General features: G+C 37.7%; 1 protein-coding gene across 3 annotated transcripts in view; it reads left to right on the top strand.

Annotated features, from left to right (window-relative positions):
• Positions 1–17,808, top strand: part of LOC106059484 (uncharacterized) — a 139,936-nt gene that overhangs the window by 23,619 nt on the left and 98,509 nt on the right. The window contains exon 1 of one of the 3 annotated variants that reach the window (XM_056016772.1): positions 16,545–16,747. The exons of the other annotated variants lie outside the window; for them this stretch is intronic. Within the exon in view, the coding sequence (XP_055872747.1) occupies positions 16,642–16,747 (106 nt within the window). The 5' untranslated portion in view covers positions 16,545–16,641. Of the gene's footprint in view, positions 1–16,544; positions 16,748–17,808 lie in introns of those variants that run through there. 3 annotated transcript variants of the gene reach the window in all.

Raw genomic sequence — 17,808 nt, 5'->3', positions numbered from 1 at the left:
TAATTTGGGAAAAACACTGCTGTAGCACATAGGTGTATGGCAAAGTTTGGCGTCTAGCGTACTAATTGAAAACCTCCTTCCATTATTACAACATATGAACTCTCTTACCAATGGATGCTTGTGAATTCAAACTTTTGAAGTGTAGAATTTGTCTTTGTACATTTGATTAACAATTAGAAATAGAGACATAATGTTTCAAAGTACTTTATTATTCACAGTACCTTATTATTCAAAGAACCATATTATTCAAGGTACCTTATTATTCAAATTACCTTATTGTTCAAAGTACCATATTGTTCAAAGTGCCTTATTGTTCAAAGTGCCTTATTGAACAAAGTACCTTATTGTTCAAAGTACCTTATTATTCAAAGTACCTTATTATTCAAAGTACCATATTGTTCAAATTACCTTAATGAACAAAGTACCTTTTTGTTCAAAGTGCCTTATTATTCATAGTACCTTATTATTTGAAAGTTCAAATAAATGAAGGTGATCAAAATCAATGATCAAAGCAAGAAACAAACAAAAACTGTTCTTCTGTATCTTTGAACGTCTAACACAAAGCCAGTACTTCAGAAAACATCCAAACCTCGTCTCTTTGAGCTCTACAAACTTTGTTTTCTTACATCTGTTGTTTCTTGAATACTCCGCAATGTGTTTGTCATCTTTAATATCCTGTACACTACAATTAGTTCAAGCTGTAAATATGATCATTAGCATTAGGAATGTCCCAGTGTTTTGTCTCATGTTTTAACAGTTGAAATCTGAACTGATATCTATCTATCTATCTATCTATCTATCTATCTATCTATCTATCTATCTATCTATCTATCTATCTATCTATCTATCTATCTATCTATCTATCTATCTATCTATCTATCTATCTATCTATCTATCTATCTATCTATCTATCTATCTATCTCTCTCTCTCTCTCTCTCTCTCTCTCTCTCTCTATATATATATATATATATATATATATATATATATATATATATATATATATATATATAAACAACTGGTAGATAAAAGCGCATAATTTTTCGTTTTTGTTAGGTACTACCTTTGACTGGTTACCTTAATAGCGAATAATTCTTCGTTTTTTTTTTTTTTTTTTTAGATGATATTAGCGTCTGGTTGCCATAAGAACGAATAATTTCTAAGTGTTTCTAGATATTACTTTTGACTGGTTACCATAATAGCGAATAATTTCTTAGTGTTTCTAGATATTACTTTTGACTGGTTACCATAATAGCGAATAATTTCTTAGTGTTTCTAGATATTAATATGACTGGTTACCATAATAGCGAATAATTTCTTAGTGTTTCTAGATATTACTTTTGACTGGTTACCATAATAGCGAATAATTCTTTGTTTTTAGATATTACCTTTGACTATGTTGTTGACTCTCTCTCTCTCTCTCTCTCTCTCTCTTGTATGGTTTATTTTGTAGATCACGTGACTCCCTCCTCTGCCCGCCCACCATGACTACAAATCACCACTCTTGATAGGCATTCTCTGCCACAAAAAGTTAATGTGCTTGCAGTAGATGAGAGCATTGACACCAGCTATGAATAAAGCGTGGCTGTTAGTTCCAAAAGGAACGGCAGAGATCGATACAGTTTGGGAACAGCAGTGTCTTCGAATCTGCTAGAATGTAGCTACAAATAATGTAGCACTGAGGGTCAGCGACTTATTTTTTCATAAATATCAACTCACTCTGTCTGTCTGGTACAAATTTTGTTCACGTTATTTCTCCCATTCCCCATTCTAGAATCGAGTTGACACTTTGCACAAATTATTCATTGTACCCAACAAAACATGAATCAATAAAATAAAAACAAATCAATTAATTTTGTTTGACAATATACGGGAAAATAAATCTTTCAGTATTGAAAGATATATCTGTACATTTGCAGCTCTTTCCCATAAATAAGCTTTTTTTATTTTTTAAACAAAAAAGTATTTTTAAAATATTGCTTATTATTCCCCATCGTTGGTTCTCAAAAGTTTTTCCCATGTATGCTTTGGACGCAAGGCAGGGAAGGTTTAAATTCATGGTTTCCCTTCTGTTCAATAGGCGCCCATCCTAATCTAGCCAGCCCCTTCTATCCGAGGCTTACTGGTTTAGGCGCTAATTACTGTGATTCGTCTCTTCTCCTGTCAGTGTTAACTGATCCACCGGTCTCAAGCTTTGTGAGACGCTCGCCTATTGGGAGCGTTTTGCAGGCAGAAGATTGCTTATAGCCACTGCCCTAATAACAATGTTTCCAAACCATACACAAATACACAGTTTTGCACAACGCCCTCGTTGAATTTCATGTGTTCTTCATCTTCTTTCTATTTATAATAATAATAATTATAATAATTTTATTTATAAAGCGCTGTTAACAGACAAAATGTAGGCTCAAGGCGCTGTAATAACATTACAAACACGACAGCTAGGATGACAGTTAATCTAAAAAAGTTTTAAACAGATAGGTATGTTAATGTTCTTAATGTTCTTCATAAAAGTGGTGTAGCATGTTGTCTGTCTGAGATCAATGGGGAGTGAGTTCCAAACCTTTGGTCCGTGCACTGAAAAAGCCCGCAGACCGTAGCTTTTGAGGGAGAAACGTGGCACTACTAAAAGCGTTGAGTCCATTGAGCGCAGGGCTCTCTGGGGGACATATGGAGTCATCAGTTCGCTAAGGTACAAGGGCATCTCGTTGTTATATATACACTGATGACCTACGAGTTGAGTCTAAGACTCTTGGAACTCTTGTGTCTATGGAATCTTGCCTCCAACTGCCTGTCTGAACAAACGTCTGTCTAGGAAAGGCTCAAACAGATGTCAATGATTACATCCTTATTACCGATGGCTCATATCCCAAGGCGCTCGGATTATAGAACCGAGGCCAGTGGCCGAGCACATCAGGGAGACTCCCCCATATTCCTTCTCTGTACCACATCAGCCGTGCATGTGTCTGCCATAAAAAAAAAAGAGCTTTTAGGAACGGTGTATGGATAGTGACATGTTTGTTGGGTCTTTCTTCCATTAATATTATTATTATTATTATTATTATTATAACTTTTATATAGCGCTACTTTCATGCTTATAGCATGCTCAGAGCGCTTTTGGTCCAATTTCATTGAAAGAGACTCTACTCCTGGCACAAAGACAGGGAGGGGTGAGAGATGGTCAGAAGCAAAAGTGTTATTAGTGACTTTCAGAGTAGAACTGCGCCTACCTTTTTCTTTTTTAATTTTCATTGTAGAAACAACAAAGTAATCATTTGTAAGTAATATCAAGTATCTTTTGTTCCAGCTGTTTCCCGCCATTGCAAAGGCAATTAGCTTCCCTATTGGCCAAATCGTCTCCTCTAACGACCGTTTCCGCCCGAGCGCTACATTTAGGTTGAGTAGCATTGTCCGGGACTCGTACATTCACTAAGTGATCTATTAGAATAATTAAAACATTTAACTGTCTTGTGGCACGGTTACTATGTGTGGTCAACCGTGACACACGGTCAAGTGTTGGGTACCTGGGAGTTAGGGGACTTGGCGTGAAGTCACGGGTGTGTTGAAAACAAGGAGAAGGAAAGAACATCTAGTGGGGTGTTGCTTGTATATAAATGTCAGCCTTGTACATACGTTTCTATTAAATTCTTTACAATTAAAGTCACTTTAAAATTACAGGAGCTTGTTTCTTCACACTTTTCTTAATGGGATATGTGTCTTAGTGGCATAAATCCTCATCGAATGCCCACTCGAGCTGAGCTGTGTTTGCTGAGTGCCTAAAGGTCATCCCCCCCCCCCCCCAGTCCACAAAAGAGATAAATGCGCTTTACAAAAGTAATATCCTGATGTCGCCTCGAAATTATTGCTCTGAACTTTAAGAAATTGGAAGCTGCATATTCCACAGGCGTTATATCAAAACGTTTTGGAATCTGTCGCTAATTTTGAGCTGGAGATTCCATGAAAACTAGTTTTAAAATGTCAGTCTAGTACAGGGGTTCTCAGCCTGTGGATCGCGACCCCCTTGGGGGTCGATTGAGAATTTGCCAGGGGTCGCCTAAGACCATCGAAAATATGGATTGTTTTTTGTCTATTCTTTTATTGCTGTTTGTGTGTGTGTGTGTGAGGGGGGGGGTCGTTGTAGAGTTGGGGATTGTAAAATGGGGTCGCCGAGATTAAAAGGTTGAGAACCGCTGGTCTAGTGTCATTCTTCTTGATAAATATTAGAGCAGGTCATACTCGTGATAAATCTTAGATCCATTATAAACAGGTATAAGGCATAATAAGGGAATCCTTGAAACAAATTCATATTTTACAAAATACAGACGTTACTTCAATACAAAGATGAAGCACTGAACTATATCTCGAAAGTTCCCACCTTCACACGTTGGGGATTTTCATATATGGATGAACATCCATAACTAGCAATCTATTTGGTGTTTCCGGTGTGCAGAATAAGGCGGTGTTTACAAGCTATGTTGCTTTTTTTTAAATTTATAGGTTTTATTTAGTTGGCAACATTAAAGTTCAATTCAGCATCCTTGACATTGTTGAGTTTATCGTGAAAATTTCCATTAGCGGTTAGACGCCTTTGTTATGATCTGAACAGTAGTCTATATCGACTGATTGACTATTGCCTCAAATGTATTACGGGCACGACATGGCCTAAATTGTGCCGATGTACCAAAAACTCAAAACTCAAAAGTCTTATCTTATAAGTTACAAAACGTTACTTCAAAAGAAAAGATAATAAAAACCTACGCGTTTCATGTGTCAATCCAGTCAGGCATGGTAATGAGTAACTTAAACTCTGCCAAGTCATTGGTTTTCCTGGCTGATTCAGGCAACCCATTCCATGCTCTAATAGCACTAGGGAAGAAGGAGCATTTGTATACATTTGTCCTAGCATTTGGAATAAGAAATAGTCTTTACGTTGTCTAATTGTAAATTATGGTTCATTGTGTAATGTATTAATGCTACTTTATTCTTTTAGTTTTCTATCCTTAAGCATCTATAAATTGATTGATTTCACTAACGATGGTGTTAATCAAATGTCGATCTAGATCTATAGGAAGATAACAAGAAGTACTAAACCTTAGTCTTTCATCACTAACAATGTATGCAGCTGTGTCCTGTACTCACCAACAATACTAAGGACAATAGTCAGGATGGGAAGGGGAGTGACCCATTCACTAAGGGACATAAATGGTGGTAGTACCAATAGTACACTTCAGGTCAATATTTACAACAATGGTATGGCGGTTAATAATTAAAGCACACTACTAAAAGTAATTAAATCATTAAGAATTGTAAGTTTTTAAATGGCTCCCTTCGCACTTAGTAAGATGAGACCATTGATTTTGACATTTTAATTACAGGAAATCCTATTCTCTGGCGTCATTAAATGTTAAAACTGTTAGACATTTGTGTGGAAACTTCAAACCAACAGCTTGTGTTTTAGCAAACAAGTGTTTACTTTGACATTATTGTTTGGCGGAGTGCCTCCTTCCACGTTGGACACTTTACACTGTGTCTTCTCTATTTCATGTTGTTTTTAAAACAGTATGATGACTATATCCAAAATGGTTACTGTTTACATACCTCGACTTTCATATTCAATATTATATAGTACTAGTTCTCCCCCCCCCCTCTTTTTTTTTTCGCCGCTCAAGTTACGTGGGGTAACTCTAATCCGACTTGCAGAAATAAAAAAATGGATGTTTCCTTTACTTCTTGGTGTCCAAACTGTTGAACCATGAAGAGAATTATATATATATATATATATATATATATATATATATATATATAGATTGGGGCGACATTGGGGACCCTGTGACTGGTCCATACAAGCTTTCTTACTTGAACCTTCCTGACCTATTTGCAATACTGTTGCTTATTTAAAATTTAACAAAAAAACTATTACAATAGGTCTTGCATGTTCGTAGGTGACGTTGTATTCAGTTCAGTCGTAAATATTAAACTAATTCTTTAAGCTAGTGTTTTGGTTTTGATGACCATAACTATTTTTTACTTAGGCCATCACTAAATGTAGCGAATGTTATCGTGTATTCTGTCTCTCCTCTCTCCTGGAGCTACCGGGCCTCCCTCATATGTCGCCTTTTTTTTTTCTCCTTTCTCTCTCCATTCCCTTTCGCCTCCTGGTGCGGAGGAGGGGAACTCGGGGCATGGATCATGAACTTATACAATCGCACGATCGGCACACACTAGTAGAGAGGTTCTCAAAAACCTTTCTGATCACGAGCTGAGTATGGATTGGGTTCAGATATACCAAGAAATCTGTTGGGTATGCCAAGATATAAAATGAGATGCCATGAGTTAAAATCTTGATCTTGCTGTCAAATGAGGATATTATACTGACATTCTGTCTGTCTGTCTGTCTCGTTCTATTATTGCGTTGTGTTTCTACACGTTCTCTCTGACAAATCCATCCCTTATCTTTTGTGTGGGATTTAGTCACGTGATAATATTAATAAAACAACGGGAAAAAAACTGTCACGTGATAGCCATTGTGTATTAAAATTAGACCGTAATTTGTATAGAAGAGATAGAGAATCACGTGGCTAAATGTTTGCTTGTTTACGATTGGTGAATGAGGTCCATTCGCTCTCATTCCTGATGCTTTCATCTCCACCCTCCGATGCCTCTAGCAATATGAGAATATCTTACGGATGTAGCACGTTAGCGTCCCTGCCTCTCAGTAGAACCTTGAGCCGATATGTATCGTCATTCAACGCGTAGTATTCCTTACACTGATGTGCACTTTAAAGGAAACTCCGATGGTTTTGAAAATGTTGTATATATGTGTCTTGATTTACAGAAAACGAATATATTATTCTTTTGGTTTTATTTTCAATAATTGCTTAGTAATTGATGTTTTTCTGGCGTAATTTTTATGCTCATCCAAAATGGATTTTTCACCAAGCTTCTATTTGACGTCACACAAACCTATACATTTAATCCATTGACTTACAGTATAACGGAAAACCATACTGTAAAGTTTACAATGTCGTAAAAGAAATAGATCTAGATCTATGCAGTTAGATCTTGATCTTGTAAGCGGAAGAAAAAAAATACGCTTGACTAACCATGGCAGTATTTTCTCGCCTGACCACTCAACACACAACAAACACTATCGAGTGGTCGTCTTGTCATGACCGACTACACGTAGCCTAGACTACATTGACCAGTTTGTTAGAATCAGTCCGACACACGAACTATTTACTTTTTGGGTACATATAAATAAATAAATACATAAATGTATATGTGTGTATGTGTGTTAAAAACTGTACCATATCTATGGACTAGGCCGTCACTAAGCCTAACAGCTACTAACAGGACGAAGCCATACGATTGGTTAGATCTAGATTTGCTTTCATTATTGTTGAGGGAAGTGACGTATACCTAACCTAAAAAAAGAAATCTCAAAGATAAGTGGCCCACCCATTATAGCGCTCACAGTAATGCATCATTGTGCAGCTGTTCTTAAGCATTTGCCTCTTGTCCCAAGATTAATTTAAATAGCTTTTATCTTAATTACAAAGCTTATATCAACGCAGTCTGTCTGTTTGTCTGTCTGTCTGGCGAAGCTGACATTTTGCACAATTATTTCTTTTTCCCTGACAACTCAAGAATCAATTAAGAAAATAGCCAATTAGCTAATTAATTATTGGTAATAAATTACTTTGTCCGGTATCTCAAACAATGGAAAGAAATAGAACTTGACTGAAGTGGTGGTATAAGCTGAATTAGTCCTGTTTCTAATGAAGAGAAATAGTACTTGACTGAAGTGGTGGTATAAGCTGAATTAGTCCCCTTTATATGTTCTCGTCTGAGGCTTATTACAAATTTAACTAATTGATATACTTAATATAAGCTTTGTTTTTTTTTTTTAATTTGCTTGTTATTAATTACTCATTCAAATACACATCAAGAATTTGAATGATGAGTTTTAAAATATTCATGTCATTCTTTTATCATGTAATCTTTGACATTAATTGAAAACTCGTGTGTCTAAGGAAATATCATCTCCGGGTAGAGTCACAAAATGTTCATGCTTGAGAAACCTCATGTTCATGAACGTTTCTTTCATCAGCTCTTGTCTATTTCTTGACCAAATTGAAACCCCTTCGCAAAATTCTTATGATGGCTTGTTTGAAGTACCCTGGTTTATATCAGAGCTGAAAGAGGCCTGCCGCCTAATTTCAAGCCTCTCCCATGGCTTCTCACTCAGGTAAAGGCGTTAATTAGAAGAAACTACTGTCGGGGTTTACCTGTTCTCCGGTCCCGGACATAATGATTGCGTTCTCAGAATTTCTTTTTTTTTTTTTAAGCTTTGAAATGAGCTTCGTATCTTGTATTAGTGTTTGTATGCCATATAGAGCAGCCATAGAGAGCATCGGTTATTGGGTTTAAATGGGTATTCAACTTATGTTTAATCTATTACCTTAGGTTTTTAACCATTGATTATTTATTTACATTTTAAAACTAGCGATGAGCTTTGGGTACACGATAACCTGGACAATGTCAAGGACGCTAAGTTTACCTTCAGTGGTGCTCTGACTAAAATTTAAAAAAAAAAAATCTTTAAACGAAAGAGCCTAGAAAATTTAACTCTTTCTCTCCTAATTGACGATGCCAACGTTGATTTGACTCCCATTAAACTACGTTGATTTTGGATTTCAAAGTAGATGTATACACTTTAAGCGTGGCCGAGAGGCCAGTTACGCTTGAACTTGGCTTGGCTTGGCTACCTGCAAGGGGGCTCGAGGTTCGACACCTGACTCGGGCAGAGTTGTGTTTACTGAGCGCCTAAAGGCAGCACGGAAATCCAACTCCTAGATACCCCCTTCCTTTCCCCCCACTGGTCCACAAAAGGGATTGGACCAAAAGCGCTATAAGCATGAAAGTAGCGCTATATAAAAGCTATAATAATAATTTGTGTTGTGTAAAAAGAGCATGTTTTCTCCTTATAATTCAATACCAAGTATAACATTTTCTGATGACAAACCAAAAAGTTATTAAAGTTTAATCAGAACAGGTTAGTGAAATGCAAAATGAGCAAAAACGAATAATACTATCGGAACGAGAAAAATCATTACGGAGAGAAAGAGTTAAAAACAGCTTATCTACTTTTCCTTTATTCTTTTCACCGGGTACTAGCTAGCTATTTATAGTTTTTCCGGAATAGATGAAAATCTCATACTTGTAGTCTTTAGAAAAAGTCAAATCTTGTGCAAATGTGGATATCTACGTTGAAATAAAAGCCAAATCATCATGTCGTAATTTCAAAATAGCTTTTTGAATGTTTTTAAAATTATATATTCAGTTGTCATTTGACATGTAAAAAAAATACTTTTAAAGATAGACCATAGATCAGCGGTTCTCAACCTTTTAATATTGGCGACCCCTTTTTACGATCCTTCACTATGCCGCGACCCCCCCCCCCCCAACCCTCACACACACACACAGCAATAGAAGAATAGACAAAAACAATCCATATTTTCGATGGTCTTTGGCGACCCCTGGCAAATCGTCATTCGACCCCCCCCCCCAAAGGGGTCGCGACCCACAGGTTGAGAACCCCTGCCATAGATGTATATGGACGTGTACGGTGTAGCTACATGATGATACCCAGGAAAATGTATCCCAATGCCTCGGCTCTACATGAAATTCCGCAGAAAACTAAGCTTCCTGGGAATGTCACATCTTTATCGATATCCCCAAATTGATCTAAACTATCTCCTCCGTAGCTTCAGCCCCCAACCTCCCAGTCCCCTCACCACAAGTGAGGTCATCCTCTTTTTTGAGAACCCACACCTCCCGGCCCTCGAGATAAAGTGACCGCGTTTGACGATCACCCCGGACGGGGAGTACCGCAGCGTGGCCGTTAAAAGGGCCTTAGATAATTATTTGTATTGGGCTCTTATCTTAATGAGGTCAGTTGTGTTGGTCACTCCAAATAGTGAATTGCCTTGCTTAATGGACTCTATAGACAATGGGCACGATTATTCTGACGCTGTACCTGGGGGAGTATTGCTTAAATGCCTTTTTTTATTTTTTGTTTTAGTAATAACATTATTTGATAATACATTGTGCCTATTCTAATTTGATAACGACAGCTACTCCCCTTTGACCGACTCTCACTGATGTTCTCAATGTATTATCGACCGCTGCTCGAGCGAACGCTAATACTAGAATGCAATACAAGGTTTCTCAACTTGGTGTACATGTACCCCTGGGGTTAGGACTTATTCAGAATTCTTTTCTAAGGGAATTTCAATGCAGCGGACTATTGCTTGAAATATATATATTATAGCTTTTATATAGCGCTACCTTCATGCTTATAGCATGCTCAGAGCGCTTTGGTCCAATCTCATATGTGGACTTGTTGGGGGGGGGGGGGTTATCTAGGAGTTGGTTTTCCGTGCTGCCTTTAGGCGCTCAAGTAAACACATCTGCCCGAGTCGGGTGTCGAACCTCGAGCCCCCTTCTAGGTAGCCAAGCCAAGCCAAGTTCAAGTTCTCGACCACGCTTCCCACAAATAAATAAATAAAACAATAAAACAAACGTTATTTGGGAGCTAAAAATTGGAAAAGAAACACTGGATGTTGTTTTAGGTCCGATTGTGTGTATGTTGAAAAAAACAGAAAGACAAGGTTGAAAAGCGTTGTATCAATGAGAATGCCCTGGGGTACTGCAAAGGGTCAAACATTTTAATCTTGAATTATTTTATTGAGACCATTAGCAGCCTTTCGAAACCTGTGATTTTAACGAGATTCCTCCACCTATGGCTGCCTGGTCGTGCGGTTTGCGCGCTGGACTGTCGTTCGGACTTATCGATGATCCCGGGTTCAAACCCTGGCCTCTCCCATCCCCCGTAATCCTGCGGGAAGTTTGGACTAGGAAGTAAATTGTCTTCAACTCTGTAGGAACATCCGAAACATGGAAAACATTTGACAAACATTTTTACGTTGCTTTTTCTCTCTCTCTCTCTCTCTCTCACACACACACATACATATATATACACACACACATACATACATAACATAACATTAAATAACATAACCTCGTTTTAAACTTGGGTATTAATGTCATTTGACACATTCCAACATGGATTGATAACTACAATGAAAATAAATCGTTTTTTTTTTTGTTACCCCTTTTGACCGTCTTCCCTACCCCCATCCTCTTTTTTGTCGCAGTTTGAGAAACGCCGGTTTAAAGGGTTTACAATCCAGGCTATGCAGGTCCAACCATAATGAGAATGCACAGAATTGTCGAAGGAACATCTAGATGTAGAGATATAATTGAATATATTTTAACGATCTTCTCTACCAGGCTTTCTGTTAAACATTGCTCAACACAACAGATCTAACTCAAAACGACAACAAGAGTTCCAACAATAGTGTGGTAGTTTAATCACAAAAACATCAACAGCTAATGCTACACAGTTGAGTACACTAGCTTCAAATGATTTGTTGTAGGCCTACTTTCAGAACTGCTGTCTTAAACACACAAGTCTCTCTGTCTACTCCTGAACTAGTACAGCTACGTTCTCTCGACCATTCGCATCGTACCGTGCTTGCTGTCCTGGACTGTCCGGCCCTTTCATACACACTGTCTCTCGTCCGTCAAGGCTTTCGATCACAGGACCATAACATGGGTGTGTTATGTCATACTGTTCCTTGTCCATTCACATTAAAACCCTATCAGTCCAGCACTGGAGTTACAACAACATTTTAAGATATTTTAATTATCATCTAGATATAGAGACGTAATCGCTTTCTTGGACACTTTTGTCTACATTGCAAAGTTAGCTAAGCCAATAACAAGGCAGATTAAAAAAAAAAATGTGACTTTAAGTAAAAAGCTCAAATAAATTTTGCGATTCGAATGCTAAACATTGGCCTATGATTGATTTATATAAATGAATAAATGACGTGAAACATTTACGACTGGACTGAGTACAACTCCTAAACTATCTTCTTCTTATCTTATATAATACAGACGTTACTTCAAAAAAGAAGATGATTACGTCCAACGCTATCTGTCTTTTTGTCCTTTAAAAATAAAAAAAAAAGCTAGCGTAGATATAAACATCGTTAATAGGTCAGGAAGGCTCAAGTAAGAATGATCGTATGGACCAGTCATATGGCCCTAATGCCGCTCAATAGCCTGACTATTTTGAATGTGAAAGTCGAGGTACGCAAACAGTCACTTATTAGGATATAAGTCGTCATACCCTTAAAAAAAATACTTTAAAAAAAAAGAAGCTTATATTAAGCGTAGTTAAATCAATTTGTTTCCATCAGTCATACATTTTGTATAATTTGTATTTTTATAATTCGTAATAGATCTAGAATAACAATAAATCTGCGCGATTACAAATATTAAAAAAAATCTTTTTAGCTTTCTTATGAATTTCTCAAAATAGTTGTCCACACGGTGTTTGTTTGTACAAGCAGCATTTCGGTAAACAGATTGAAAATGTCCAGATCAAGAAGGTAAACAGATTGAAAATGTCCAGATCAAGAAGGTAAACAGATTGAAAATGTCCAGATCAAGAAGGTAAACAGATTGAAAATGTCCAGATCAAGAAGGTAAACAGATTGAAAATGTCCAGATCAAGAAGGTAAACAGATTGAAAATGTCCAGATCAAGAAGGTAAACAGATTGAAAATGTCCAGATCAAGAAGGTGTAAGAGTCGAAATTAATGCACGTGCATATTGAATTTTAGCAACTAGATTGACAACCAAATAACGATTGGACTTGGACACAGGGAAGATGACACTGTTTAGGTTTAGGTCATCTCTGGTTTAGGCCTGCATTGGTCATGATTCCAACACTGTGGTTTAGTTTTCGGCTTCTTTTTTTTTTTTTTAAACATCTTTTATTTTTTTCATGGAATGTCTGTAAAAAAACCAACTATGTGAAGTTCGGATCCAGGACATCAGTGTTATTTTCTAGACCTAGATTTAAACAGGAGAAGGTTACTTTGTGTGGGCGTCCAAGAAACTTTAATGCGAGCCTGTGTCCACCTGGGGGTGAGATTTGTACCCACCTGGTTATACCAAGATGGTCCAAAGCGTGCAGAGTGTATGCACCCTCCCTGGTAACCAAATGTCGAGTTTACTGATTGATTGATTATCACTGTGCTAAAACCTTCGTCTCCTAAAACGTCCTTTGCTAAAACCTTCGTCTCCTAAAACTTCCAGTGCTAAAACCTTCGTCTCCTAAAACGTCCTTTGCTAAAACCTTCGTCTCCTAAAACGTCCAGTGCTAAAACTTTCGTCTCCTAAAACGTCCAGTGCTAAAACCTTCGTCTCCTAAAACGTCCAGTGCTAAAACTTTCGTCTCCTAAAACGTCCAGTGCTAAAACCTTCGTCTCCTAAAACGTCCAGTGCTAAAACTTTCGTCTCCTAAAACGTCCAGTGCTAAAACTTTCGTCTCCTAAAACGTCCTTTGCTAAAACCTTCGTCTCTTAAAACTTCCAGTGCTAAAACCTTCGTCTCCTAAAACGTCCTTTGCTAAAACCTTCGTCTCTTAAAACTTCCAGTGCTAAAACCTTCGTCTCCTAAAACGTCCTTTGCTAAAACCTTCGTCTCTTAAAACGTCCAGTGCTAAAACCTTCGTCTCTTAAAACGTCCATTGCTAAAACCTTCGTCTCTTAAAACGTCCAGTGCTAAAACCTTTGTCTCTTAAAACGTTCATTGCTAAAACCTTCTTCTCTTAAAACGTCCATTGCTAAAACTTTCGTCTCTTAAAACGTGCAGTGCTAAAACCTTTGTCTCTTAAAACGTTCATTGCTAAAACCTTCTTCTCTTAAAACGTCCAGTGCTAAAACCTTCGTCTCCTAAAACGTGCAGTGCTAAAACCTTCGTCTCCTAAAACGTCCAGTGCTAAAACCTTCGTCTCTTAAAACGTCCATTGCTAAAACCTTCGTCTCTTAAAACGTCCAGTGCTATAACCTTTGTCTCTTAAAACGTTCATTGCTAAAACCTTCTTCTCTTAAAACGTCCATTGCTAAAACTTTCGTCTCTTAAAACGTCCAGTGCTACAACCTTCGTCTCTTAAAACGTCCTTTGCTAAAACCTTCGTCTTTTAAAACGTCCCTTGCTAAAACCTTCCTCTCTTAAAACTTCCAGTGCTAAAACCTTCGTCTCTTAAAACGTCCATTGCTAAAACCTTCGTCTCTTAAAACGTCCAGTGCTAAAACCATCCTCTCCTAAAACGTCCAAGTATACACGCCCCTTTACGTAGCTATATTTGTCGTATTTTATAGACTATACTTAAACCTCCAGTTACGCTAGAACTAAGGTGTGAATACGTCTGGATCTACTCAGAAGTTAAATCCGAAGGACCCAAAGTTCAAAGAACGCCTGGGTTTCGGTGAAAAAAACAACAACAAACAGAATTCATTTTAATGAAATAAGAAGTTTAATTGCTCAATTAGAAGCTCATCAAAAGATTGAACACAAACTATGAACACAATTTCAGAACGAGTTGAAGGGCATACAATCCCTGTTAACGCTAGGGTCCTACTATGTGTCACTTGGTTACCTTAAGAAGTGAGCCTGCATTTGCTTTGCTCCTGCCACGTGACTAGAATGACCTCTTACTTTTGTTGATCGTGTGACATGTTCCACTTAGCATAACCATTTGCATCAGTGTCATCCTCTAGACCAGGGGTTCTCAACCTGTGGGTCGCGACCCCCCTCGGGGGTCGATTGACGATTTGCCAGGGGTCGCCAAAGACCATCGAAAAAAGTCTATTCTTCTGTTGCTGTGTGCGCGAGCGGGGGGGGGGTCGCGGCAGAGTGGGGGATTGTAAAAAGGGGGTCGCCGAGCTTAAAAGGTTGAGAACCTCTGCTCTAGACTCTAGCGTTTTTACCTTGAATGTTACTGAAACCTAATTTATTAGAGATGTTTATCAGTGGCGGAAAAAGGAATTTGCTAGTTTCCTGGTGTATCTGGTACACAGAAAAAAAAATCGAAGTTTTGATACGCTTTTTTTTTTTTTGTTTAGTTTAAAAGTAAAAAGAATTATTACAAGTCCTCTTATTAGCTTGCAAACTCTTCACGTTCAAAACTGACCTTGTTGGGTGGACACGGATCTTGAAAAACGGCTCCAACCACTTTCCCTAGAAATTTGTCAGTTTATCCATATCTAATGTAAAGTTATACATGGGCTTAACTAGGATTTTTTTTCTCAGGGGCTGGTGGATTGGGGCGTGGTACATTTTTTTTTAAATCCTGTTGTATCTAACATTGATTAGTTATTAATAGCGAAGTATATACTCTTACAAAAGGTCACCAGCTTTATGAAGGAGAAATTTCTTTAAATAAACAACTTGTATTGTGCAGTTTTTTTAGCACTGTAGAATCAAATTTTCTAAATTCTTCCGTTTTTAGCATTTTTTAAAATGTTTTTTTAGTTGGCAACATTAAAGTTTAATATAGTGTACTTGACATTGTTAAGTTTATCGTGGAACTCTCCAATATTTTGTACGAATCGATAATTAGGACACAGTTAAAATATTCACGCCGTAGGTACTAGATGAGCTCCTTCCAAGTGCCGAGGCTATGTTAATATCATCTATTGCTTGTCTAATGGTTCTTCCATGGACCGACTTGAAAGGCTCGCTTCATTAAAAAAAAAATTATCTAGAATATGACTGCGCTGGAGCAGGGTGTCAGAACACAAGCACGTGCGCATAATCAAAGAATATGAAAGATTCTCTATACATGTAATGCCTTCCATGATAGCGAGACATTGAGACAGGGGAAACAACTTTTACACTTTTTATTTCCGCCGAGATCGTGCTTTGTGTCGGGTTGTTGTTCTTTCTACATAGATGACCGAGTGTTGTTTCCATGTGTGAAAATTTCACGCACATTAGAACTAGATCTAGACGTAATGGAATTTTCGTGTGGAGCAAATCGAAGGTGTATTGTTTGTTTAATACTTAGGATTTATTGATCAGTATTTGTAAATAGAGCCAGGTGTGTATTATTTATTATTTGATATATAAAAATATACTCTTGGAGCTAGAAATTTGCAACAGTAATTCAGACATTGTTGGATTAAACAAGTTTTTTTTCTTCTACCGGTCTATTAATTATGACTTTTTTGACAACTTTGTTGACTTTAATTCCATCGTGGGAAAATGTAAATATTGGTTCAATTAATTGTTTTTAACTGGTATGCTTTTGTGTCTAGATCTCCTTTCTACAATTGGAACTAGAGGGTTTCAAATTGTGTCATTGAGTGTGGCGATCTATCGCTCTTGTTCTCTCTCACTCCTTCCTCCCTCTCTCTCTCGCTCTCCCTCTCTCTCTTCTCCCTCCATTCCTGAACGGTTTTGCTGATTTTATCTAAGTTTTATTTTCTCTATGAAGTGCAGTCACTAAAACAGACACATGGGTGTTAGTGAATTTCCATTTGGAAAACTTTGAGAGTGTTTGTTCAATAAGTGACATCACGCGTCCTGTGACTCCAACAAACTTTCCAGCACTCATGTAGAGAGCTAGTGACGCGGGGTCCCAGCTTCTTGTTGACTCTAGGATGTATTTGGTGAGTCCAAGGGACAGCTTCTTGCAGCACTGCTGAGATGAACAAGATGCAATGGAGACCGACGATGTTCGCACGCTGCCGTACATTGAGGAGGACTTTGACGACTATCTCCTGGCTTTGTTTTATCGGTTTCCATGCTCTGCTTCCGAGTGTGCAGGTTTGTCTTCTGTCTTTTAGTCTGTATGCTTGTCTGTCTTTGGATTAGTAAAAAAAAAAATCTTTTTTTTTTATTTACTGATATATCTTAATGAGTTCATTTTGATGTTTTGGTCACCGTATTCTCTAAGGCTGCATGTTTATGCCTATGTATGCATTCGGCTTTGGGGTCTTACAGCATGTGGCTGCATGGGAATATGTGCCTTTCTTTGTATATTAATTTGTTCATAAGTATATTTAGTATTTTTCTGCATGATTATCTCCCTTGTGCTTGACTAACTCTCTGCATCATTATTACTAACAGTGCTGTTACTTTGATGAGTGAAATAACCGTATGTAGATGGTCGCTACCTATGGTGAAGTCACAATGCTTCTCTCGTAACTAAAGAGCCAGATGTTGAGACGTTTGTAGCTACTTCATATAGTGTGATTAGGTATATAATTTGTAGCAGCATTTCTTTTCTAGATAAAATTAAAGAATTAGAAAAGGTGTAACCTAAACTAGCATCAACAGTCTTATCTCAATAAAATGGACCAGCAGCTGGATCTAATACTGATTTCCATTACATTGGTATTATAAGTATAAAATTTGATTTCCTGCTCCGCGTGGGCTGAGTGGTAAAGCGCGTAGTTTCCGAACCGGAGGGTTTCGGGTTCAAATCTCGGTATCGAATGGGATTTTTAATTTCGGGACTTTGAGGGCGCCTCTGGGTCCACCAAAGTCTAATGGATAACCTGAAATCAGGGAAACTATAGCGCTTGGACGTTGTGCTGGCCACACGACACCCTCGTTAACCGTGGGCCATAGAAACAGATGACCTTTACATCATCTGCTCTATAGATCGAAAGTCTGAGAGGGGGACTTTACTTTTTATACATTCTATCTGTTCTGCCTATTTTGCACACTTGGATAAAGTAACTTTACTTGTAAAATAAATTGGATTTGTTTTTTTGGTAAAAACTAGATGCATACTATAACTAAAATGATATTCTCATTGTCTATTGAAAGATTTTTATCGTAGAGAAGTTACAGTCTTTGTAGGACATACATACAAACTTGCA

Source organism: Biomphalaria glabrata, chromosome 18 (assembly GCF_947242115.1).
Source record: "Biomphalaria glabrata chromosome 18, xgBioGlab47.1, whole genome shotgun sequence".
Taxonomy (NCBI): domain Eukaryota; kingdom Metazoa; phylum Mollusca; class Gastropoda; family Planorbidae; genus Biomphalaria; species Biomphalaria glabrata.
Note: the sequence above shows the minus strand (reverse complement) of the source record. Positions and strands in the feature narration are given on the sequence as shown.